Here is a 27532-nt window from a genome sequence, read left to right as displayed (position 1 = left end):
TTTTCTGTTTATAAGAAAGTTTTATTGTTTCTATTTGAATGTAGTATTAATAAATTAATTGTGAAAATTTTACAAGCTATTTTACAGCTATTGTATCCTTAAGTGGGGGCTTAGAAAAATGACGCTCAAGCATTCCCATTTGATCCAGTTCCAAAGCATGCTTTAGGTTAATTTTTTTTATTGACTTATTTGGTGAGCGACCTAGTCCTACCACATAAAAGGCCGTACCATGCAAGTGAAATGTGTGGCTAAGATTCACTTGCTGTACTTCATCAATCAACACAACTTCAACAATAGCTCCAAGTGGTATGTCAACCATGTGTGTACATTCACAGTTTGGTCCACAATTTGGCGGTCGATTGTCCCCGTTGCAGAAGTATTCGGGTGGAATGTCGTCTATTTGAGAAAGGGGGGGTGCCGGTGATGATATGTATGATATTTCATCGACCAGAGATGTCAGATGATCCCCACTAGGCACAACTAAAAGGAAAGGAAAAGTTGATGTTGTCGTTGTGTAGTGAAAGCCCATTTAAAATATTAATTAATTGTTAGTCATGAAAATAGTCATTATTTTTATCATCAGCTATTTACATACCTAAAAATCGGTTGTAGGTGTTTGGTATAAATAGAGCCTTTGGCTCATATACAAAAAATCTGAAAGGTAAAAAGATTTTAGCATCAGGGCGTTCAACCAAAACTCCTTTGTCGACCCTTTTAGCATTTTTTAAATTCGAAACCCAAACGGCATCGGGCCGCTTACGGTCACAAATTGCATCTAAAGGGTTGACAATCTGTAAAAATATCACTCTATAAGTATAGTATGGCTTCAAAAAAGAGTATATTTTAGCATGTTTATAACATACAAAAAAGTCATTGATTCAACATATATATTTATGTTTATATTTAAGTGGGTCGTTGATGGAGGCCCAATACCACCAAGAATCGTTTAATCGCCTTTCAAATTAATTCAGACTAACGGATATGGCCAGATTGACTTGGCTAGTAAAAAAGAATAATAACAAGAGAGAACGCTATAGTCGAGTTCCCCGACTATCTGAAACCCGTTACTCAGCTAGTGGAAGTCCGAAGGAGAGGCTTTAACACTTACAGTTTTTGGCGATTTGTGGGCGTAAGAGTGGACGTAGCACAAAGTTTTTTGGAAAATCGATAGAAATTTACAATACAAAATGAAAACAAGAGAGAACGCTATAGTCGAGTTCCCCGACTATCTGATACCCGTTACTCAGCTAGTGGAAGAGAGAAGGAGAGTCTTAAACGCAGTTTTTGGCGGTTTGTAGGCGTTATAGTGGGTGTGGCAGAAAGTTTTTTTGGCAAATCGATAGAAATTTACAAGACCAATATAAAAATGACAAAATATCAAAACATTTTTCAAAAGTGTGGGCGTAGCAGCTTTGGGCGGTTTGAGGGCGTTAGAGTGGTTTTTTTTTAAATCGTTTTTTTGGTAAATCGATAAAAAATTAAAAGACTAATACAAAAATGAAAAAATTTCAAAACATTTTTCAAAAGTGTGGGCGTGGCAGTTTTGGGCGGTTTGTGGGCGTTAGAGTGGCCGTCTGACCGTCCGTATGAACGTCGAGATCTCAGGAACTACAAAAGCTAGAAAGTTGAGATTAAGCATACAGACTCCACGGACATAGAAGCCGCGCAAGTTTGTCGATTTATGTTGCCACGCCCACTCTAACGCCCACAAACCGCCCAAAACTGCCACGCCCACACTTTTGAAAAATGTTTTGAAATTTTTTCATTTTTGTATTAGTCTTTTAATTTTTTATCGATTTACCAAAAAAACATTTTGCCACGCCCACTCTTACGCCCACAAACCGCCCAAAACTGCCACGCCCACACGATTGAAAAATGTTTTGATAATTTTTCATTTTTGTATTGGTCTTGTAAATTTCTATCGATTTGCCAAAAAACTTTTTGCCACGCCCACTCTAACGCCCACAAACCGCCCAAAGCTGCTACGCCCACACTTTTGAAAAATGTTTTGATATTTTTTCATTTTTGAATTGGTGTTGTAAATTTCTATCGATTTGCTAAAAAACTTTCTGCCACGCCCACTATTACGCCTACAAACCGCCAAAAACTGTGTTTAAGACCCTCCTTCTCCCTTCCACTAGCTGAGTAACGGGTATCAGATGGTCGGGGAACTCGACTATAGCGTTCTCTCTTGTTTAATCATATTATTATGCCCGTTACTCGTAGAGTAAAAGGGTATACTAGATTCGTTGAAAAGTATATAACATGCAGGAGGAAGCGTTTCCGACCATATGAAGTATATATATTCTTGATCAAAATAAAAAGCCGAGTCGATCTGGCCATGTCCGTCTGTCAGTCGGTATGAACGTCGAGATCTCAGGAACTATAAAAGCTAAAAAGTTGAGATTGAGCATGCAGACTCCTGAGACATATACGCAGCGCAAGTTTGTCGAATAATGTTGCCACGCCCACTCTAACGCCCACAAACCGCCCAAGACTGTCTCGCCCACACTTTTAAAAATGTTTTTATATTTTTTCATTTTTGTATTGGTCTTGTAAATTTCTATAGATTTCCCAAAAAACGTTTTGCCACGCCCACTCTAACGCCCACAAACCGCCCAAAGCTGCCACGCCCACCCTTTTGAAAATGTTTTGATATTTTTTCATTTTTGTATTAGTCGTGTTGATTTTTATCGATTTGCCAAAAAAAATTTTTCGACGCCCACTCTAACGCCCTTTTCACTTTCACCAGCTGAGTAACGGGTATCAGATAGTCGGGGAACTCGAATATAGCGTTCAATCATGTTTCATCTGGGTATGGGATTTTTTCAAAAACTGGTGTTTTGATTATGTCTCTTGGAATGTGGGATATTGTCAGAATTTCGTTAGTATCAGATTTAAGCCAGGCTGAAGTTTTGATATTAAGAAGTTTTTCAGAACTGACGTGGATTAACGATTAGCGTGTCAAATGCAAGCCAAGCTCTATGTCTTCAATATATTCAGTGAATTGTTGTAAGTTGAAAATTATTAAAGCTATCATTTGTTCTCCTTCAAAATTATGATGTAAATGATTAGTCAGTTCGATTCCTTGATTAATGACTTCTATTACGTGGTTGAGTTCGCATATTTGTACATTATTTTTAGAGCTGTCGGCTATTTGTTGTTGTAATTCTTCTTTACCTTCTTGATCTAAAGTACCGAATAAGTATTTGTAAATTGTTCCTATGAAGTTAACAAGACCGCGTTTACTGCGTTTTAAAATTCATTTCTCTGTTTAGTTTTTCTACTAGATATTGAATTTGTGGTAAGTTATTAAAAGGTTGAGTTTGTTTAATAAGTTCTTCATAAGTATTTTCTGTTTTAGTTAAGTTAATAGATAAGTAATGATATTCGTGGTTTATTGGTAAATCTATTGATCCGCTTTGAAAGATAAGGTAACCGTTTTTGACCTAGATGGTGGCTACTTCTAGGTATTGTGTGATAATTGTCGATGGGGGGCATAACATGATTATCATGCTCAGGAGTAGGCTGGGAATTATCGTTATTATATTTACTCTTATTAATTTTCTTTTTCTTTTTAAACTTGGATTTATAGTGTATTATCTTTCTACCTCTATTTGTTTCTTCGAAATGTTTATCATCTATTTGTCTTAAATTTTCGGTCTTTTTAATGGCTTAGTTGTTTTTGATCTAACTGGAGGGGATTCTCTAAAGTTGGTGTCTATACTGAAGTCATGTCTATTCTCGTTGAGTTTGTCAATTTTGTGTACTTTATTTTGTTGAGTGTCATAAGCAGGGGTTCCTGCTAAAATGAAGATGTCAGCTGGAGTTCGACCGGTTGTATTATGCTTTGTTTTGTGATGGTAAATGTAAAGAATTTTTTCGAATTTCGTGAATTGGTTTTCGGGTTCATTTTCGCATGTTATTATTCTTAATTCCATTTTTACTTGTTGTTATATTGAAAGTCGCTTTTTCTGATTCTAACCAGAGTTTAAGTGCAGCGCTCATAGAAGCGGAGTCTTTGTCGGCTTTTATTTCTGTGGGTTTACCCATATCGTTTAATATGTGTAAAATAGCTCTTTTAGCTTCAAGCCAATCTCTACTGTTTACTTCTATCAGGGAGGCGTATTTAGAATAAATGTCAATACATGATAGCAATTATTTATTGTTTATTAAGTAAAAATCCATGACTTACTTGTCTCTGGGATTGAAGGTTTCTGGGGTTATTTTAAGAGTTAATATTGTGTTTCTATGTTCAGTTTTGGCGATGTTACAGATTTCACATTCGTTTATGATATTTTGGATAAGTTTTTGATAATCAGGGTAATAATAAAGTTCTTTAAACTGAAGCGTGAGTTTCTCTATACCAGGGTGTAATAATTCTTTATGTGTTTTGAGAATGATTTCTTTGAATTGGGCGTAAGTTTGAATGTCTTTAGTTTATTACTGGTTTTCATAGTTTTAGTGAAACTGTCGGGACTTATGATTTGAATATACGCATTTTGAAAGATTTAAAAGTCGATTTCGTTAGGGAAGTAAATAACACTTTTTTTAGTGCAGAAGTATTCTTTAATTAGATCTTTGGCAAGGTATCAGTCATATCTTTATAACTGATTTTTATTCTGATTTTATGGAAATATTTTATTATCTGGACGTCGTCAAAATCGTCTTTTATGAATTCGAATTGTCTCTTATATTAATAAAGAGGTCTTTCTGTTATTGAGATGTGACTTTGGTTGTCTTCTGGTGCACTATGCACAGTAGCTGCTGTGGGAAAGGAAACTGGCTCATCTTCTCCTAAGAAGTTTTCCTGTATTTGGACTCTAGATAGAGCGTCAGCGACGAGGTTTTCTTTACCGGGTAGATATTGAATCTTATAATCGTATTCGTTAAGTTTTATCTTCCATCTCTCTAATTTCATATTGGGGTCTTTTATGTTACTTAACCATACAAGTGGCCTATGATTGCTTATTATGTCAAACTTTCTACCGAATAGGTAGGACCTGAAATATTTTGTTGCCCATACTATGGCTAATAGCTCTTTTTCTACTGCCGAATAGTTAAGTTCGTTTCATTTAAAGTTCGGCTTGCATGGGCTTATGTTCTTGGGATAATATGGCACCTATGGCTATATTACTCGCATCTGTTGTCAGTGAAAATTTATCTTCGAAGTTAGGATATATTAGGATTGGATCGGACGTGATGAGTACTTTTAGCTTTTCGAAGGCGGACAAATAGTCATTATCTTTTGTGTTAATTGCTGCTCCTTCTTTTAGTTTGAGAGTCATAGGTTTTGCTATTTTTGCAAAATTGGGAATGAACTTTCTTTAGAAATTCACATTTATCGAGTTGCAATTTTAGATTAGCTGATCGTAGCTTATTAAATACCCTTTTTAATGACATTATATGTTCCTCCACTGAAGTGGAATAAATGATAATATCATCTAAGTATACTAAACAATCTTTATAAATTAAATCTCCTAAAAGATTGTTCATGCAGCGTTAAAATGTTGCTGGTGCATTTTTCAGACCAAAGGGCATACGAGTATATTCATAATGTCCATGTTTTGTTGAGAATGCTGGAATAGGGAATTTGTCGTCAATGGTTATCTCGTTGAGACTACGATAGTCTATGACTAATTGAAATTTTGGTTTACCAGAAGCATCGCTTTTCTTTGGGACGATCCAAATTGGAGAACAATAGGGGGATTTAGATTTTCCAATTATTTTTTGTTCTATCATTTCGTTAATTTGTTTGTTGACTTCTTGATCAAATGCTTGGGGGTACTTATATTGTTTTTTATAGATAGGGTCTTCGTGTTTTGTATGAATAGAATGTTTGATCGTACTTGTGAGTCAAATTTTCACCTTCTTTGTACAGAATATCATTGTATTCAAGCAGAACGGAAAGTTGTTCCCTTTCTTCTGTATTCAGATGTTCTAATCTGAATACGTTGGATTTTTTTAACTCATCGTCTAAGGCGTAGTTAGAGGATGTTACTAGAAGAGCTTCTTCTATGTAAAGGGGAAGTAAGAGGGTTTTCTTCAGGTCTAGAAGGCCTGGGATACTCATAGTTAATCTTGGTCTCTTCTGAATTAGACGGTCTGGGGCACTCATTGGTGTTTTTTGAGTCATCTGGTTTTAAGTGGGCTTTCCGCTTAATTTTCAGGAGGGTCTTCTCCTTTTTTGGGGTTTGTAGAGGGATTTCCTCTGGGTTAGATGACTTGGGGCACTCATTGGTAGCCTTGGACTCATCTATTTGGATGTGGTCGTACCACATTTTGAATGTATAGCCATTTATAGTGACTGTTTGTGTTGAATAATTAATTTGAGTGCTAGTTGGCTCTAAATAGTTTCTGCCTAACATTATTATTTTTCTATTTTTTACAGTATATTTTTCTGAAATATTGTGAATATAAAATATTTGATTAGTGGGACAAAGTTTGCTTGACTGCAATGAAATGTTATAACGAAATTTAGAGTATGGACATTTACTTTAGAAGGTTTGATTGGGAAATTAAAGAAATTTTGTTTCATAATGTAAATAGACGAACCAGTGTCTACTAAGCATTTGAGAGTGATATTATTGATTTTAATTTTTAGGAATGGGTTTCCACCTCCTCTAAATCGCTTTCTGATTCCGAGGCTTGAAGAAAATGTTCGCATCCTGTGTCCATTCTGTATTGAGCACTAGCATTTTCTCTCTGTCTTTTGGTAGAAGTGTTTGGTGCACTAGTATTTCGTTGTTGACAATTTAAATGATTTTGATTTTGTGTGAGTTCCCTTGCTAACCTCGGATTTATTTCGGCTGGTCTTGAGTTAGTATTTTGAATCTATGTAGGGTTTGTTAATGGAATAAAAGGGGGAACGAATTGTTGGCTGGGATGGGTGATTTTAGTTTGGTTAATATGTGTATGTTTATGTGAATTTGGGTTAAATCTTGGCTGACTATCGGATGTTTTTGAGACTGGGTCTTCGTAGAGACCTTCTTGTTGGGCGGTTTATCTTGATTTTTGCATAGTTAAAATGTCATGCCTCGCTAGGGTCATAAACAGCCTATCGGGGAGTGATCGTTGAATTGTATTTTTCATAGTGGTTGCCATTGCTTGTGTATAAACTATAATATTGGTTCTGTCATTTTCTAATGCTAACATATTTATGATTAAATTTGATTATCTTCTAACTGTTCCAAAAATAGACGTAAGTTACCTTGTAAAGGTGTGCGTTACAATCTTCCTAGTAGTTCCTCCAGGGGTGTCTGGATCTTAAATTCCGTGATTAAAGCGTACCAATCATTATGCATTCCGAATAGGGAAACTTTTTCTGCATCTCCAGTGATCTGAAGTTCGATGGCTTCAAATATGATTGCCTTCTGTCGAACGTCGTTTACAGGGTATAGGTTCAACAGGTATTCCATTCGTCTGATGAACGAGCTGAGTTTTAATGGGTCTCCAGTAAATGGTGGTACTTGGCGTATTTGCCGAAGTAATTGAGAAAAATTTTCTGCTGGTAGCGCCATTTTAGTTAGCTTTCTGTTTTTTTTCTTGTTGCTTTACACAATATTAGCGGTCGCTTTTTTGATCTTAGTGGGCTACTGTATTTATTCACAGACTGAGTTTTATGTCTTAAGTGTTTTAACTTTTTGTTAACTGTATGCGGTAGGTTTGACTATTTTGTGTTAACCACCGATTATACGTAGTTTTTTTGAGTTATTTTGGGGTTTTTGTTTTTACACTTTTATTAATCGTATACAGTAGGTTTGACTATTGTGTGTCAACCACCGATTATACGTAGCTCTTTTGCGGATAAAAAGTTAATTGTATTTATTTTATGTTCACTTTTAGCTCCGATTCGCGTGGTTCAATCTTAAAAGATACGCTTGGTCGTACAAGGATCTTTTGTCACTAGATTAATATTTCGTAAACAACTCGCACAATATTTCCTTTTTATCCTACCGACTGCGCCATTTACGAATTCAGACCGAGAGTTTAATAAAAAAACAAGAGAGAACGCTATAGTGGAGTTTCCCAACTATCTGATACCCGTTACTTAGCTAGTGGAAGGGAGAAGGGGAGTCTTAAACACTGGCAGTTTTTGGCGGTTTGTAGGCGTTAGAGTGTGCGTGGCAGAAAGTTTTTGGCAAATCGATAGAAATTTACAAGATTAATACAAAAATGAAAATATATCAAAACATTTTTTAAAAGTGTGGGCATAGTAGCTTTGGGCGGTTTGTGGGCGTTAGAGTTTGCGTGGCAAAAAGTTTTTTGGTAAATCGATAAAAATTTACAAGACCAATCAAAAATGAAAACATATCAAAACATTTTTCAAAAGTGTGGGCGTGGCAGTTTTGGGCGGTTTGTGGGCGTAAGAGTGGGCGTGGCAACATGAATCGACAAACTTGCGCTGCGTCTATGTCTCTGGAGTCTGTGTGCTTAATCTCAACTTTCTAACTTTAGTTGTTCCTGAGATCTCAGCTTTCATACGAACGGACAGACAGACGGTACAATCACTTCTACATGATGTTGACGCCTCGGCACTCAAGGTGTTTGACGGCTTTGAACTTGAGGATTCGGAGTATCAATCACTAGCTCCCATTGATATTTTTTTGGGAAGCGACTACGTTTGAAGCTACGAAACTGATACAACTGCTGGAACGCGCAGGCATGGAGCTTAGCAATTGGGTAACAAATCCATCATCCAATTGCCAAAAGTAATGAGGATGGCCAAGACAAAAGAAATGTTTCGTTACCAAAGATTCTTGGCATTCATAGGTATCCAGAAGATAACTCTTTATCCTACTCAGTTTGCCTTACATTAAATGCGAATAGTACAAAACGGCAGCGCTTGGCATACTGTCGCCGGCGAAAAACTTTAAGATTATTTTTCAAGAATTATGGCAGCTCGATCTTGGCTGTACACAATAAAAAGTCTATTCTGCAGTCGTTTACAGTCGAAAGGTATAGAAAGATGGCTCTATATCGGTTTCACCCTTCGCAGGAAAAATACGACTTGCGTAATTAAAGCCACAATCACTACCGCGCCTCAAGCTATCCGACGCTTTGTTTCTAAGTTGACTCATCATCGTTGAAATTCTCGGGGTTCTGTACTTCCCTCTGTTTCGGCGTATCTCATTCTGGCCAACACTAGTTCGAATCTTAAAGGAAAGAAGAGGACGCAACCCCCCTAAATCAAAGGGATACATATGCCTGTTTGTCTGCGTTGTCACATCAGCCATACGACATCATCGAAGACGACATTAACCTTTGAACGGATGCACACTTTTCTCAGATAGGCAAAGTGGTTAATTCTAGACCCTAGATACCCTAGATACCCTAGACACTGACATAACATACCTGTCTTCAGACTATTTATTAATCGCTCAACCATAAGCTAGCGTTCCAGAAGGAGATCTAAGTCATTTGCCAATTAATTGTTTATACTATTGGCATCTTTTACAATCAATGTATCAAGGATTTTGGAAAAGATGGTAACAAGAATATTGAACAACTATGCAACAACGTCACAAGTGGAATAATAAAGCCAATATATCTGCAGACAACCTGCTACTGGTCAAAGATTCTAATCAGCGACCAGCCGCTTGGCTCTTAGCACGCGTAGTTGAAACTTATCCTAGGCCAGATGGTTTTGTGCGCTCTGTAAGGTTAAAGACAGCAACTAGAAATATAACTTGCCCAATCATGAAGTTAGCATTATTCCCTTCTTAAGAAACCATGTCTAAGGGAGGGCCGGGAAGTTGATAATTTATTATATACGAATTTTAGTATTTCTGGTTTTTTAATCGCCAAGAGGCAGACACTAATGAAAAACTTTGATACATTTCACACGCCAAAACATTAAATGAAGCATTTTTAAGAGATCCGTGAACTTTGAATGTTTTATTCTTGTGTAAATTAATAAAATGACAATAAACATACAAGCCAAAGAAATAATAGAAAATAGAATAGAAAATAATAGAAAATGTTTTTCCTTCCCCTTCGTATACTATTGAAAGTTGTTCCGGACAAATCGCCAGCGCCTACTTATGCGCTTAAAGGTGTACCACTGCACCAGCAGCGCTCTTCGAGTCTGTCTTTTCTCCCTGCTTTCTTATATCGCTAAAGCTGCCGCGTTATTTATTCAGCTAAACTACTTTTGTAAGCTTATGCCTATAGGTATATATTTTAAAGCCAAGCTTTTGCTTTGATAGCTCTGGGTGATTTAAATATATCTGGGACTACGTGGTCCACAGAAGACAAATCGAATATCCTTCTCGCAAGCTAATTATATTCGAAATTTACTTTGTGATTAGGATTTATGTATTGTACCAAGACCTGAAAGTGTGCTTCTGCCCCGAGTAGAAACTCTACCCAACCTGTAGATCCATTACATCCTACATCGACGCAGGTACCGTAATAAAACAGAAATCAGAGAAGGCAACTAAAGGAATTCATTTTTTGCAAGGCAAACTTTCTCTTATTGGTTTGATCTTTACTCCTGCACAATTTGGCTGATATAAATATTTTTATGCCGCAATCAAATCATTTTTACTCTTGTGTTCCGATGTACTATCCTTCTATATCCGATAAACCTCCATGGGTCAATAAAGAGTTGACACACAAAAGAAACTTAAAATCCACCTTTCATAGAACACTTACAGATACCGGTTATTAGTTTATCTTTTTTAAATATTTAATTTTACCGTGTTAAATGCTGTGTTACAAATACTATTGAAGCCGTTGTAAGTTTCAAACTCTTCTTACTCTTCCTAACTATTTTTTCGATAATACTTCGGTAACATCGGATAAGGATAAGGCCGATCTATTTGCCAAGTTTTTTTTTTTCAAACCACATATTCTACGTTACATTTCTACACTACACTGTATAGGCACTTCACTTCACACAATATAGAACCATGATTTCGAATAATTACTCAATTTTACAAAACATTATAAACTTTAATTATATACGTTACTCGTAGAGTGAAAAGTATGGAACAGGCAGAAGGAAGCGTTTTCGACCATATATATTCTTGATCAGGATCAATAGCTGAGTCGATCTGGCCATGTCCGTCTGTCTGTCCCTATGAACGTCGAGATCTCAGGAACTGCAAAAGCTAGAATATTGAGACTAAACATACAGACTCCAGATACATAGACGCAGCGCAAGTTGGTTGATTCATGTTGCCACGCCCACTCTAACGCTCACAAACCGACCAAAACTGCCACGCCCACACTTTTTAAATATGTTTTGATATTTTTTTATTTTTGTATTGGGTTTGTAAATTTCTATCGATTTGCAAAAAAACTTTTGGCCACGCCCACTCTAACTCCCACATACTGACCAAAGCTGCCACGCCCATATTTTTTAAAAATGTTTTGATAATTTTTCATTTTTGTACTAGTCTTGTAAATTTTTATCGATTTGCCAAAAAACTTTTTGCCACGCCCACTCTAACGCCCACAAACCGCCAAAAACTGTCAGTGTTGACACTTCGCACTTCCATTAGCTTAGTAACGGGTATCACATAGTCGGGGAACTCGACTATAGGTTCTCTCTGGTTTTAACATAAACTTATATGCTGATCAAAATTTGCTCTCTACGGGTTACTGAGGGGTATAAGGACTGATCGCATTTGGTTTTAAAACTTAACAGAATTTCTAAAAAAAAAGATTTTTGATTTTGGCCCTAAATATAAAAATATTTTACGATGGTTACAATTTATATAAAAATTTTATTTTTATAACAGCAAATATATCCTGCTTGGAGAGCATTACATTTACGGGATTTGATTTTGGGTGAGGGGAGCTTTTGAATTCATGTTTAATTTTTATACCCGTTACTCGTAGAGTAAAAGGGTATACTAGATTCGTTGAAAAGTATGTAACAGGCAGAAGGAAGCGTTTCCGACCATATAAAGTATATATATTCTTGATCAGGATCAATAGCCGAGTCGATTTGGCCATGTCCGTCTGTCCGTCCGTCTGTCCGTCTGTCCGTCTGTCCGTCCGTCTGTCCGTCTGTCTGTCCGTATGAACGTCGAGATCTGAGGAACTACAAAAGCTAGAAAGTTGAGACTAAGCATACAGACTCCAGGGACATAGACGCAGCGCAAGTTTGTCGAATCATGCTGCCACGCCCACTCTAACGCCCACAAACCGCCCAAAACTGCCACGCCCACACTTTTGAAAAATGTTTTAATATTTTTTCATTTTTGTATTGGTGTTGTAAATTTGTATCGATTTGTCAAAAAACTTTTTGTCACGCCCACTCTAACGCCCACAAACCGCCTAAAGCTGCCACGCCCACACTTTTGAAAAATGTTTTGATATTTTTTCATTTTTGTATTAGTCTTGTAAATTTCTATCGATTTGCCAAAACACTTTTTGCCACGCCCACTCTAACGCCCACAAACCGCCAAAAACTGTCAGTGTTGAAGACCTCCTTCGCACTTCCACTAGCTGAGTAACGGGTATCAGATAGTCGGGGAACTCGACTATAGCGTTCTCTCTTGTTTTTTTTTGTGTTTTTATACCCGTTACTCTTAGAGTATTAGGGTATACTAGATTCGTTGAAAAGTATGTAACAGGCAGAAGAAAGCGTTTCCGACCGTATAAAGTACGAGTATATATATTTTTGATCAGGATCGATACCCGAGTCAATCTGGCCATGTCCGTCTTTCCGTCCGTATGAGCGTCGAGATCTTAGGAACTGTTAAAGATAGAAAGTTGAGATTAAGCATGCAGACTCCAGAGACATAGACGCAGCGCCAGTTTGTTAACCAATATTAAAATTGCCACGCCCACAATTTTGAAAATTGTTTTAATATTTTTTCATTTTTTTTATCAGTGTGGTAGTTTTTTAACGATTTGCCACGCCCACACTTTAAAAATTGGTTTGATATTTTTTCCTTTTCATTATTATAAATTTTCCGCGATCTGCAGAAAAATATTTTGCCACGCTCACCCTTACGCTCACAAACCGCCAAATACTGTCAGTGTGGAATTTTCTCCTTTAACTTTCAATAGCTGAGTATCGGGTATCAGATAGTCGGTGAACTCGGCTATAGCGTTCGCTATTGTTTCTTTTTTTTTTTAGTAATTTCAAGAATTGTGGCTTTAAATTATTATAATTATACTATTTATTATTTTCTTTGGAAATTTTTCATACAAATCTTTTATTCCTAAGCTAGAATCTTTTATTCTCAAGCTAGAGCAAAGAAAGCCCAGCAGTAAAACTGATTTATTAAATGTTATATCGGGCAGCTCTTTTTCTCATATTTAACTTACTCATCGCCCGATCATTTAAAAAGAGCTCTTTCTTTGGCCTCTCTTTTATTTCTACTGCTGCGGTAAATTTTCTTTCCTTTATTGCATAATTTGGCAGTCACGCCAAGAATAGGCGTGCTCTCGCGTTAAAACGGAAAGAGAAAAGGATAACGTGAATAAAAACTTGGGTTTTTAAATATAAATTCTATGTGCAACCTGTAATTTTACGGTCTTAAAATAATTCTTTTGCCACAATGTAAGAAGTAAATATTGGCTGCTGCTGTGCAGGGGGCTATGAAGCAGGTTATCTTACAGGCTCAAAGTATAAAAGTTATGAATTTTTGTCGTGGAAACCCAATACACTCTAAGTGGGTGCTTTTTGCACAGATTAACACGGGATGATGATCTTGGACCCCAATATTACATTTTTACAACATATTGTGTCTATTGTCCATAAGACCAGGGATATGCTAGTTTTTATAAATAGGTGGTCATTAGAATTTGATAATTCTTACATAACCAAAACCTTACTAGCTAGTAGCTAACTGTAGAACGATGATTCAAACAGTCTTTATTTGTAATCTTATTCGAGGTGAAGTTGATAGTCTCGACTTGGTTAGTGGGCCCTTCTTCTGTTCGAAGCAGATGCCCTAGATATAACGTACCCCTAATATTAAATCGTTGTATACCTAGCTCTTAGATGCATGATCCCTACAGAGTATTATTTTCGGACTATAATAGACTTTAATCCCATTATCCCTTACACTGACTCCCTGCCGCTCTTAAAGCGATTTATACTAAATTTTTTAAAACAATATTAGATCTTACTAATATTTAGTTTTCTGTTTTCACTTAATGTTTTCTATATCACGTCAATCTTATAACGAATTGAGCCATACGATTTCTTCATTCTACGATTTCTTCCTTCGCAGTTGCAACCATTGTCAAGGCCCCATTAGCGCTTGCTTTGGAATCTTTGTAGTACAAAATGCTCTTTAACTGGTCCCGCATCTAAACATTTCTTGGGAATCGTTGCACAACTGTTTCGTTTCGTTGGGTTGCAACTGCTCGTTTTTTTAACGAGCAACGTTATGTTGCCCTTTACATGATTATACTCCGGCAGCATATTTATAACATCTATTACAATGTTTCTGGAATATGTTACTGCTTACATTTCTTATCTGAAAAGCCGACCATTACCTTGAACTTCATCGTCGTCGGTTTCCGTATACGATTGGCAACGTTGTGTCGAGACTAACGAAGCTGAACTTTAGTTCTAAGTTGTTGGACATTTCTCTGAACGTGGAGAATCTTGTTGAAAACTAATTGCCTGCATTACTTGTGTCAAATAATTGATCATCTGTTTTAGTTGGTCGAACTGTGCAAGCATAGACTTTACTTTTGTTCCTAAAATCTTATTTATCGAGTTCAATTTTATCCAAGAGTCTTGTGACTTTCCCGGATTTGTCCTGGTTGTTTTCTGTACTTTGAATATTATACGTGCGTAGGTGACTATGATGAACTATACTATTTATATAAACGCGGTTTTGTGTCGTACATTTCCTCTCTCTAAGAATCCCTTTCTAATCTCTACTCCTGTATTTTGCTCTTTCTACTGCTTTAGTGACCGTTTTTTCTTTTTGACATATTGCCTCTACCCTTAAATCCGTTTTGCTCTGCCCCATTTCGACGTTGCCCCTTCGTCTATCTTGTATGCAAAACCCAACTTGGCGCTTTGGCGTAATTGATTTGCTCTGTCTTAAAGGCAGTGTTGTATTATATATTTCCTAGTGCATTTAAAAAATTACCGCGTTATTCGTATACCGACTTTGAAAATTGTGTCCACCAAAAAAAAAATGAAAAAGCAAAAATGGTTTCATATGCTGCATAGCACTAAAGTCCACCTATGGCCATCAACTGATTTATTGCATTAACGAATCGGCTGCATGGATGTATGTGTAAATAATATTAAAAGTGTGTCTGGACAAATAGACGATTTCCCAAAGGCCCGAGTTTCGTAGACGCCAGCAGTTCCTAAATCTATGTTTTATCTTTTCTTATCTAAGCTCGCCTCTCTCGCGCATTGCACCTTTGGCTTAGCCATCTGCTGTTCGCTCTGCATTAAGTCGCTCATATCAATCAATTTCGTAACTTATGCATATGGGCATCGATGCAGAATCTCGTTCGAACAAACAAATAAAACATAATAATTTAAAATCGCTAAACACTAACTCATCTTTCATTTCTCGGAATATACCTAATAAAAAAGCTTATTAGCTCAGCCTTGGTGATTTTAACATAACCAATACATAGTGAAAATCATAAAAAGCAATTTAAAGCTTAACCTTTGTGAGGAGTCTTAAAACTGCGGGGATCGGCCTAGTGACAGCGAAGGGGGCTAGAGTGCGAGAGGAGTCAATGGCGGCCAGGTCGAAAGGAAAAGAATGGACTTTGAAAACCGGTAGAGCGGAGAGACCGTGAATTAACGGTACCGCGCTGGACCTTGGACTCGAACCGGTTAAGGGCACAGAGGTCATACGGCAACGGTGTGGGCTTTGGACGAGTACAAAGAGGACGCACCGTAAACTAACGGGACACGAGGTGGACCTTGAAATAGCGGGATCTCCGCGGCCTATAAAAGGGCGGCGCAGGCGCAGCTCGAGCAAGTCAGTTAAACATGCGTAGGCCATACGTGCACGCGTAGAGTATAAGCGCGAGTAGCAGAGTCAGGACGCAGGCGTGCGGCCGGACGGTGGGAACAGATTCAGAAGGCGTATACACAGCCATAAAGCAAGAGGAACGCCGTGAAAACCGAGCAACGCAGAGATCCACGGAAACAAACGATTACAAAGACATGGCGCGGTCAGAGGGGACAGTGGAGTCATTGGTCGGCAAAAGTAGTTGAGATCCCGCTTAAACCGGACGTGATTTTTAACGCTGCGCGAAGTTTAACTATTTCTAATGACGTCGTCGTTAGAAATAGTCGAAGAGTGTGCACAGTTTGCTGCACGATCGCAGGTAGAAAAAGACGTGAATTACAAACTTTCTTTTTCACTTTCTTATTCCTTCGGTCAATTGTAAAAATATAAACAACTGTTGCGGGAGGCCCGGCTAACTATGCAGCTGATAGTGCTGCCAACCAATCGCACAAACCGAGTGGCGTTGGCAGACCAACTGTGATGCCAGACCTTGTCCGTTTGGCGCAAATTGTAAAAATTGAAAAATTCAAAGTAAATCTCGTGCAAAAAAACGCAAACAAATAAAAAAAAAAACAACTGCCGGAGTGATGCTCCCGGCAACAAATATCGAACAACTTTTCTTCTTTTTATATCAATAAAAACAAATAATACAAAAAATTAGTCAGAAAGACCAGCGTCAACTTGAGCAAGACCAACGTCGCCTCTCTTGCTATTTTTTTTTTTTTTTTTTTTTTTAAATCTTCTTAATTATTGAATCTTTCCTTTTACTTAAGAGACTAACAATAAGTTTTCAAATCTTATTCTAAGCTAGCTAATTATCATTTTATGAGATGATTTGTGCTATGTGGCCTAACAAATTTAACGCTGGGCTGGTTGATCGTTGCGGTGCAGTCGACTTTGGCTGAATACTCGAAGAAGTTTTCTTGCAAGGGGATTTGAATGTGAGCCTAGTTTTTCCTTGTATTTTATTTTTCTCTCTGTTATTGTCTCAATGACAAGTTTTATTTCTAGGTCTTTGTGTATATACTCGTTCCGAAGATACCATGGAGCTCCAGTTATGATTCTCAGAATCCTAGACTGTGCTCGCTGTATGATGTCGATGTTGCTTCTCGATTCATTGCCCCATAGCTCGGAGCCATAGGTCCATATGGGTTTAAGAACGGAGTTATACAAAAGGACTTTGTACTCTAGGCTTAGGGGAGACCGAACGTTTATAAGCCAGTGTAGATCCTTTGCTTTTAGTCTCAGGTGCGTCTTCTTGTCCTCTATGTGTTTCCGCCAGGTGAGCCGCTTCTCCAGATGAATACCTAAGTATGTTACGTCATCGGCTTGTGGGATGTGCGTGTGGTTCATAACCAAGGGCGGGCAGCTTTGTTTGTTAAGGGTAAACGTAACTTCTTTGCATTTTTGTTCGTTTCTAGCTTGTGCCGCGAAACGCCATTAGCCTTCCAGGTTGCCATTGTTAGAAGAAACGAGCATTTGAATAAGGATGTTTTGGTTCCTCATAAGCTCTTGCATAGTTGTTTGCATGAAGGCCATAAAGTCTTTCATGCTTTGCTGCATCGAAAGCATAATCGCTTCAACGCCAATTGGCTGCTGTTGCATGTTATCGTGAGTGTTTGTTTGATGAATGGGGGTGTCCGCTGCTGGTGTTTGGATCCCTGATTTTAGTGCACTTGCAAAGGAAATATTTGGCGCTGTTCGGTAGCTGGTAGACTAAGGGATGTTAGTTGTACTCGGTTCCATTGCTTTGTGAATTGTTGGTGTGGTACGATCACGAACTGAAGTCACTCGTTTTGGTGTGGCCATATTCTTGGCAGAAAGTGCATTGCACAGGCTGCTTGCGCTTGTGTGGCTCTTCGACGGTTATTCTCCGGTGCAGTAGAAACTGTAGTTTATAAATAGGATGTTCTTCCTTTTTGGCTGATTTTTTGACTCGATGGCTCCAATTCGACTTTGAAGAGTGGCTGCGGCTCTTTCTTTCTGTTAAGAATGTTGATCACCGTTTTTGCCTTAAAGTTTTTCCCCTTTAGTGCCTCGATAATTTCGGATGGGATCACTGATGATTCAATTCCTTTAATGACAACCTGCAATCCTTTGGCACTTTTAAGCTGGTAGGTATAGTAACTCTTTCCAGCTTCATCCAGGTACTTGGTCACTGATCGATGGCTAGACTCATCCGGAGTCTGCACTTTCGTTTCATGTATGTTTCCCTTGGTAAGAGGTATAACGTGGAACTTGTTTTCTCCGATGATCGTAGCTAGTTTGTTAACCAGTGCACTTGAGGTTTTCTCTCGTATAAATATTGGTATACTATATTTGGAACTGTCGATTTGTTTGTTGTCTATTTAAATTAGCTTTTGTTTTAATTTAATGTACCACACACAACAAATATTATAGATTTGCAATTTAACATTGCTAATAGCGTCTTTTCGCTGATATTTGTAATTTATTTTGTTTTATTTATTCACTTCACTTAAATAAATTGATTTTATACAGAGCTCGATGAAAATAGGTCTTACCCCGACGCGAGTACAATATTGAGGTTCTGCAACGAAATAACGCGTACTTAGTCGTACGGTCAATAACCTCCGACCCAATCAAAAACCACGACGTACCAACAACAAGCGTGAGAGCGCGGCCTTGCTCTCCATCAACCTTTAAAGGGGCCGTTGAAATGCCCGAGCAAGAGCAAGCTAAAAATCTTTGCTTATCAACTGGCTCTGTTACACCTGCTGTGACAAAAAAAACAACTCCACCGGTACACGCCCGATCAACGATGACTGCAAGTTCTGCTGAGCCAGCACCAAAAACAAATTCATTGTGTGCTGCAGCCTCAGCTGCAATTCTTCAATGGGTAATAAATCAAAATAAATTGTGACATAACAAGACAAAAAACTAACATGCCCAACAATGATAACCGATTTGCCATTTTGCCCGATGATTTAGATTCTGACAAAGACATTAAGAAGACATCAGAGAAAAAGTTCCAGCGCCCTCGTAAACAAAATAATGGACCTTAAATGGGAAAGACAGTTTCCACATATTTCCCCTGACCAAGGGCAACATTCATGATACAAAAGTGCAAGTCAAAACGAAAGTAAACTTCAGAGCGCTTACCAAATACTTCAACGAAACCAAGAAAAAATTTTATACGTACCAGCTAAAAAGCAGCAAGGGACTACAAATAGTTATTAAAGGTCTTGAGCCTGAAATAAATCCTGAGGAAATATCAGGAGCCCTAATAAAACAAGGTTTTAAGCCGAAATCAGTTATCAACATGTTTAACAAAGATAAAAAGCCACAACATCTTTTCAAGGCCGAACTTGAACCAGACTCTTAGGCATTGAAGAAAAACAAGAGTCACCCCATTTATAAGCTGCAATATCTCTTACACCGTAGAATCTCTGTTGAAGAGCCGCATAAGCGCAAGGGACCCGTACAGTGTGCAAATTGCCAAGAATATGGTCATACAAAAACTTATTGTACCCTACGCACTGTATGTGTAGTTTGTGGTGAGCATCACAGCTCAGTTAACTGCCCATAAAACAAAGCTGACCCTGGCATGAAAAAGTGTAGTAACTGCGGAGGTAACCACATTGGAAGCTACAGAGGTTGCCCTGTATATAAGGATCTAAAAAATCGGCTACACCAAAAAGTGACTATGACGCGTGGGCAAAGCACGCCAAGCACAATTATACCCTCAAAACATCCACCTGATGTCCACTTAAACAGTCTGACCAACTGGAACGTAACATTTGCAAGTGCGCTTAAATCAGGTCTTGCATCTACAAATCCTACAACTCCATTCCCACTCGCTGAACAAAACAAGGTAAATGTTGATCAGCCACCAGGACAGCCACAAGGCAATATGGGAACAATAATCTTTAACTTGCAACAAAGCATGACCGAATTCATGACATTTATGAGAACAACCAAGAAAAATCTGTTGCTTAATCAGGATCTATTGACACAGATCCTGGTATCGCAGCAGTCAAAATAAGCAATGGCTTCCTTACGTATAACTCTATGGAATGCCAACAGCTCAATTTCTCCAAGACAAACATATCGATGTAATGCTCCTTTCTGAAACACATCTTACAAACAAGTACAAGTTTCAAATAAATGGTTATATATTCTTCGGAACCAACCACCCTGATGGTAAAGCACATGGAGGCACTGGAGTAATGATTAGAAACCGCATAAAACATACTTTCCGCAACGACTTTGTCACAAACTACTTACAGGAGTAGTAGTAGTAGTAGTAATTGTATATAAGCATAGTAGTATAAGTCCCATTGCAATATTAGAATGTAAGAACCTAATTATAAGAGTCGCGAATGTAAACAGTACACACACTTGCTAAATGAAGAGTCAGTCGTCGCTGAAATGTCACAGAGCGCACACTAAAGCTCAGAAGTGGTCGGACCTACCCAAGTGATCATTTCAAAAGAAAAATAAAAATCGGCATTAATGAACTGTAATCCTGGCAAATACACATTAAAAGAACTAAAAGCTCTGTGCGTACAAAACAAACTTAAAAGTAGTGGGACAAAAATCGAATTGATTAAAAGACTTGAAAATATTAAATTTGAGTGGTGCGCGCATGAAAAAAATAAAACAGCAATGAAAAAAATCAACGCCACAGAACAAACCGGTAAAATAGACAGGGATGAAAACAACGGCAACGGCGAAGAACAAAGTAGCGAAAACGAGATAGCAAGAAGTAGCGACAACGACGGCGACACGATGACGGCAACGTTTGCACATACATACAAAGGAATGCAAGAAACAGAAGGTTCGAGAAAAGTAACGGGATCTTGCGAAATAAATGTTAACAACGAAAATGAGATCGAGCAATGTTCTGAGATGGTGATGGCAGATGGTGAGCGCCAGCAACAATGAGTCCAACAAATGTTTAGCGATCCCGATGGCTAGCAACAATGATCCTGAGATGCAAATGGCTGTCAACAAGGAGCCGCAACAATGTTTTGGAAACCAATGATGCGGAACAATGTAACTATGCAAGGCAGCGATATTCAAAGACTGGAAAATGAGTTGAAAATATTGAAGCTGCAAAATGAGATCGACCAGTTAAAAAATAAACAACAACGAAGTAACGACACAGACTCAAGCATTTCTTTCGAAATTTTAAAGGAGATCGTTAAGGTATACGATGGCGGAAACAATTTCAATGTTTGGCTAAATCAACTTTTGAATGTCCAGAAAAATTTCAAGGTCGGCGACTAGATGATGCGTGCGCTGATTCACTACAAAGCTAAGGGCGATGCTGAAATATGGCTGTATTCAAGCACGAGCGCTACTATAGACACAGCTGATAAAATGTTAAGCCACCTGGAGAAAATATTCGTAATGTCCAAAGAGTCAAAGTTGAGTATGCGGCAGAAGCTACAGAACTGCGTCTGGATCAAAGGTGAGGAGTTCTCCAAGTACTACAACGAGAAATGGCAGCTGGCGGATAACTTAGCACTGGCAGAAGATGAATTTATATCATTATGTCATTATGAAAATATGTCATTGACGGCATACACGATGTCAATCTACGCAATCTGGCTAAGTCGCGTTTGTTCAAGACCGGATTGGAGCTTCTGGAGGCATTCCGAAACGTTGAGTTGGGCTACGTTCCTAAGCCCAAGTTACCAGAAGACCGTAGAGCAGGAGGTTTTCAGAAGCCACGAGGTAATGCAGAGTGCTACAATTGCCACAGTCGGGGACACCTGGCCAAAGAGTGCCGCAAGCCTAAGAGACAAGATGGGGCTTGTTACGCATGTGCTTTGCAAGGACATGTGGCTAAGGAGTGCAGCCAATACAAGAAGTCGAAGGGCGGGGACAACGATTATGTAAGTTATATTGAATTAACATTTTGTACAAAGAATAATATGCTGAACCCCATTTTTATAGAATGTCTCATAGATTCTGGCAGCCCGATTAGTATTATTAAAAAACGTTTTATACCAAGTCAAATAAAAATGGAAAAGACTACCTCTTTAAGTTACGTTGGATTAAATTTAAGTAAATTACAAATACATGGAAGCGTAAAATGTTCAGTTAAATTCTCAAATAAAGATACTCCTATGTTACTATATGTCGTGGATGATGAATCTATGGGATATGCTATGTTATTGGGAAGGGATTTTTTAGCAAGAGTAAAGGCCAAAATTGTAATTGATAATGAACACGAAAAAATATCTGAAATAAAAAAAGATTCGATAGATGAAGAAAATCAAAATAAAAAAAAAGAATTTAAAAGTCATTATGAGACAAACGCAGACGAACAAAATAATTTTGAAAAACAACTATTATTAATTGATTACAATGATAATGAAAAGGTATATGAGATAGGTTCACAATTAAATTTTAAACAAAGATGCGAATTTATAAATGTTATTGAAGAATATAAAATGTGAAATGAAGCTAAGGTTAGAAGAAGACAAGCCGTTTAGTATTTCGCCAAGACGCCTGGCATATGTAGAGAAAGAAAAACAAGAGAGAACGCTATAGTCGAGTTCCCCGACTATCTGATACCCGTTACTCAGCTAGCGGAAGGGAGAAGGAGGGTCTTAAACAGAGTTTTTGGCGGTTTGTAGGCGTTATAATGGGCGTGGCAGAAAGTTTTTTGGCAAGACCAATACAAAAATAAAAAAAAATATCAAGTTATTTTTCAAACGTGTGGGCGTGGCAGTTTTTGGCGGTTTGTGGGCGTTAGAGTGGGCGTGGCAACATGAATCGACAAACTTGCGCTGCGTCTATGTCTCTCTATGTCTCTCAACTTTCTAGCTTGTGTAGTTCCTGAGATCACAGCGTTCATACGGACGGACAGACAGATGGACAGACGGACGGACGGACACACGGACATGGTCATATCGACTCGGCTATTGATCCTGATCAAGACTATATATACTTTATATGGTCGGAAACAATTCCTTCTGCCTGTTACATACTTTTCAACGAATCTAGTATACCCTTTTACTCTACGAGTAACGTTTAATTACAAGGAATCCTTGATGATTATTTAAAAGATGGTATTATACGACAAAGTGAGTCTGAGTATTGCTCGCTAATTGTACTAGTAAACAAGAGAGAACGCTATAGTCGAGTTCCCCGACCATCTGATACCCGTTACTCAGCTAGTGGAAGGGAGAAGGAGGGTCTTAAACACAGTTTTTGGCGGTTTGTAGGCGTTATAGTGGGCGTGGCAGAAAGTTTTTTGGCAAATCGATAGAAATTTACAAGACCATTACAAAAATGAAAAAATATCAAAACATTTTTCAAAAGTGTGGGCGTAGCAGCATTGGGCGGTTTGTGGGCGTTAGAGTGGGCGTGGCAAAAAGTTATTTGGCAAATCGATAGAAATTTACTTTTTCTTCCGTTATTACATTACATATATATGTTTAAACTCCAAATAATACATACATACATACACACAGTCGCGACTTACATAGGCTTGCCAAGTGCAAGTTCTTTCGTCTCCTCTTTGTTCTTTATTGCCCTGACAAAAACCGGCGCATAGCGACGAAAGAATACCCTATAATCGAAACATAAAATAAAATAAATAAGTCCGACGACAAAATTTAAGAAAAAACTGACCCGATTATTTAATAATTATTTAAGCCAAATAATAATTTTTTACAAGCTATTTCTGGCTCCTATTTCTGGTTCCTAAATTAAAATAATTATTTATCAGTTCCACCCAAATTTATCAGCCTCCCTACTTGGCTTTTTGGAGTGTTTGTTGGTTTTTTTTGCTGTTTATGTTTCGCATCCGTTTGTCGCGATTTTTTCGTTGTGGTCCTAAATCCGGTAGCTATTTTTATAAATTATTAGCTATCATCCGAACTCTATTCGGTAGCTATTATTTAGCTATTTTTCCACAAATTCGAATTTATAGCTATTTTCTATATATTAGCTATTTTTTTTCGGGATTTCAAGTCGGTAGCGATTTTTTATAAATTATTGGCTATTACCCAGACTGCATCTGGTAGCTATTATTTAGCTTTTTTTCCATAAATTCAAATTTATAGCTATTTTCTATATATTAGCTATTTTTTTTTCGGGATTTCCAGTCGGTAGCGATTTTTTATAAATCATTGGCTATTATCCAGACTCCAGCTGGTAGCTTTTTTTAGCTATTTTTTCTAGAAATTGCAATTCATAGTTTTTTTATAAAGTTGAGCTATTGTTTCCAGATCCCAATTGCTACTTTCTCCCGAATTCCGACGGGATTCTTTGTCCATCCAGATTTGGGTGCTCTCTGTGTCTGGTTCTTTTTCGATTCCACATTTTTTGCGGCGGGCAGGCCTTCTTGACTTCCTTCTCCTAGGGCACAGCTGAGCATGCCCCTAGAGGGAGACAAGAAAAAGACACCCGCACCTGGAAAAGAACAAAAGTTCAACCCGCAATCTACGCTATCCACTCGCGGTAAGCCAGCACCCAAGTACGTTAGTCCCAGGGTTAAAACCGCGACTCCCACTCCGAAAGCAAAGGTTTTGCCATCGACTAGTTCGAAGACAACTCCTAGGATTGTCATTTCCCGACCAGTGCCGCGAGCGTCTAGTGAGTCTTCTCTATCGAGAAAATCCGAGAGTCCCTCCGCTGTCGGGACTGATTTCCTCCGCGTCACACGCTCTACCACAAAGAAAATGGCATCCTCTGAGCAGCCAACGCCCGCAACCGCAGCGTTGCATAAATTCATCGCCGTCAGCGATCGCGTAAGCCTTTTCGAAGCGAAGATCAACACTCCTGATCAAGCCTATCCGTCCCTACACACGTTACAAGTCCGTCTGCAACAAGTGCGAGCCTTATGGGACAAAGTGGAAAGAGAGTACGAAACATGCTCTGACCTAATGGCCCAAGAAGGATCCCTCGACACAGTGTCTATTCTCCAGGCCAAATATGACTACTGCTACTCAGTATACGAGTCATGTGTAGCACAAATTGGCGAAACAATCGACAGAGCAACGCCTCAAGTCGCGCAAGCACCCTCTCAGCCGCTAATTTCGTCCGGCTGCCGCTTACCTCCATGCGACACGGAAGTCTTCGATGGCGACTACCTCCGATGGCCCACATCGACAACCCCAGGCTGACTCCGGTCGAGAAGCTATTCCATCTTCTAACGAAAACAAGTGGCGAAGCAAAAGCCATCGTGGCGAAATCTCCTCTCACGAATGATGGTTTTGCTTCAGCGTGGGAGGCGCTTCGAGATCGGTTCCAAAACAAGCGACTTTTAGTCAACAGCCAGCTCAAGCTCCTTTTTAACTTGAGTTCAATTTCGCAAGAATCTGGTCATGCTCTGAAAGAGCTACAATCCACGATTCAGGGGTGTTTAACAGCACTAGCGCATTCTCAGGTATCCACAGAAAACTGGGATTGTCTCTTGGTTTTCCTTTGCGCGAGCAAACTGCCCAAGCAGACCCTGTCCTTATGGGAACAGTCGCTAACTGCCAAATCCGAGATCCCAGCTTGGGAAGAAATGAATGCCTTCCTGAGCGAAAGGTATCGGACATTAGAAGCCATCGAAGATATGAAACCGACTCAGGCAGTTCCAAAAATGCTTCAATCCTTCGAGACAAAGGTCAGCACCAAACAGAAAGGGTGTGACTTATGTTCTAAGGAGAACCATCCGGTCAGATTGTGCCCGCGTTTTCTTCAAATGTCTGTTGACTCGCGCTCCGGCTATATAAAAAAGAAGCAGCTATGTCTGAATTGTTTTGCCAGAGGTCACCAGCTACGCGACTGCACAAGCACACACAGCTGCTTTACATGTAAGGGCAGGCACCATACGCTGCTGCATCGCAGCCCCCCAAATTCCGAAAATGCGAGTGCCTCAACCTCGCCCCCTACACAGGAACCTCCAAGCCGACGATATGGTAGTTGTCAAGGAGGACAATCTACCACCGAACGAATGGCGGCTCGGCAGAATCGTTTCTGCCTTTCGTTTCTTTCCTTTCCGACGACCGCATTCGAGTCGTTGAGATCCGTACGTCTCGTGGCACCATAAAACGCCCTATCCACAAGGTTATTCTTCTACCGATGGAGGACAAAGAGTCCTCCGTTCCTAGGGATTAGGGCACTTCCCCCATTCCGGGGCCCAAATAGTAGTCGGCTCATACTAAGCTTTTTATTTCTTTTATTGGCAGACTTACTATTCACTTCCTACAATAATGGCTCCTCGTCCTCGTGCCACCCAGTCGTTGGAGAGCAGACGTACTCGAGGTATTAAATCCTACCGCTGCCGAGTCTGCTCTGGAATCCATCCTCTTCGGAAGTGCAAGAGGTTCCACAAACTGAGCGCTGAAAAGCGCCTTCGGGCAGTACTTATTAATAAGTACTGCTCGAACTGCCTCGCCCATCAGCACTCAGGAGGAGACTGCCGCAGCCAAGACGGATGCAAGAAGTGTGGAGGAGACCACCACACACTACTCCACATCCTCCCCGCTCCGACCCCGGCAGCGCTACCAGCTCCGACGCGCAGAGAGCGCCATCCCGCTGCACCTCGTCCGGTCCGGATTTCCGGCACTCCGCCACCAGCCCCAGTCGCCAACAATCGCCCGCGTCCGAAGGTCTCCGTCGGTGGCAACGGGGCAGCAGAAGGCTGTCCCCATCCTGCCTACAGCCGTCGTCGCGCTGCACACGGGCTCGAAGACTTTCGAGACCGGCGCCATGATCGACCCATGCATGCCGGTGAGCAGCATCGACCGGTCGTTGGCGGCTGCGTTCCGGCTGCCCATCACACGGCTGGGAGACGACGAGGTCTGCTCGGTGACACTCCGGTCCCGAACAAGCACCTTCCGACTCAACGTCGTCCTGAAGATCGAACCCAGTCTAAGGATCCGGACACCCATCCGAGCTCTGAGCGACGCCGCAAGGGCCAAATTTGGCGGTGTTCGTCTCGCGGACGAGCGCTTCCACCGGCCGGCCACCATCTCCCTCGTGTTGGGATCAGATGTAAATGCCAATCCGATCCAACCGGGGTTCCTAAAGATTGAGGATGGGTTGCCCGTCGCGCAGAACACGGTGTTCGGATGGACCGTTTCTGGAGCGTGCACGGAATGAAGAGGCCGATCCTGCTGTCTAGCCGGCCAGGGATACCTTTGCCTACGCAAGGGGGGGGGAGAATGTTCCGTCCGTGGTCGCCATTTTCGTTTTTTCCAACGGCGTTATTCTTTCCGTTCATCCCAATCAAGTGAAAAGTGAAAATTAAGTGAAAATATATAAGTACATGCGCCCAGCCACCGTGATTACTTCTTTTTTAAGTGCATAAAAAAGCACTTTGCCAATACCGGCCCCCTACTTCGTCTCACGGTGATCCGCTGGTATCCAAGCGCATATACATATATATATATATACATTTTTTTAAAACACTGTCCAAAATTCACTATTATCGTCCGCTGCTAAACTGCTGTTTTTGTTTGCCTCAATATAAAATACAAACCACAAATTCAAATAAATTAAATCAAATATACATATACGTATTTAGCAAAATTTTACATACACATAAAATTATACATACCCATAAATACATATCCATACATATATATCCATACACA

At 39.5% G+C, this 27532-nt stretch overlaps 1 protein-coding gene across 1 annotated transcript; it reads right to left on the bottom strand.

Moving 5' to 3' along the window:
• Nucleotides 1-26647, bottom strand: LOC120320872. Its single transcript, XM_043206767.1, has 3 exons — nt 26597-26647; nt 596-791; nt 1-480 (listed from the first exon to the last, which is right to left on the bottom strand). The coding sequence occupies exons 1-3, from the start codon at nt 26645-26647 to the stop codon at nt 77-79; spliced, it is 651 nt and encodes a 216-aa protein (XP_043062702.1). The 3' UTR covers nt 1-76.
• Nucleotides 26648-27532: the final 885 nt, after the last annotated feature.

This window comes from Drosophila yakuba, chromosome 2L (assembly GCF_016746365.2).
Source record: "Drosophila yakuba strain Tai18E2 chromosome 2L, Prin_Dyak_Tai18E2_2.1, whole genome shotgun sequence".
Lineage (NCBI taxonomy): Eukaryota > Metazoa > Arthropoda > Insecta > Diptera > Drosophilidae > Drosophila > Drosophila yakuba.
Note: the sequence above shows the minus strand (reverse complement) of the source record. Positions and strands in the feature narration are given on the sequence as shown.

Bases quoted from the DNA above. Each gene is read 5' to 3' on its own strand.
- LOC120320872 (XM_043206767.1), bottom strand. From the start codon at position 26,647: ATGGCGCCGGTCTCGAAAGTCTTCGAGCCCGTGTGCAGCGCGACGACG. The intron at 792-26,596 runs GTAGGCAGGATG...ATATTTTTACAG, and splicing joins TGTGCAGCGCGACGACGGCT to ATTGTCAACCCTTTAGATGC. The intron at 481-595 runs GTATGTAAATAG...CTTTCCTTTTAG, and splicing joins CACCTACAACCGATTTTTAG to TTGTGCCTAGTGGGGATCAT.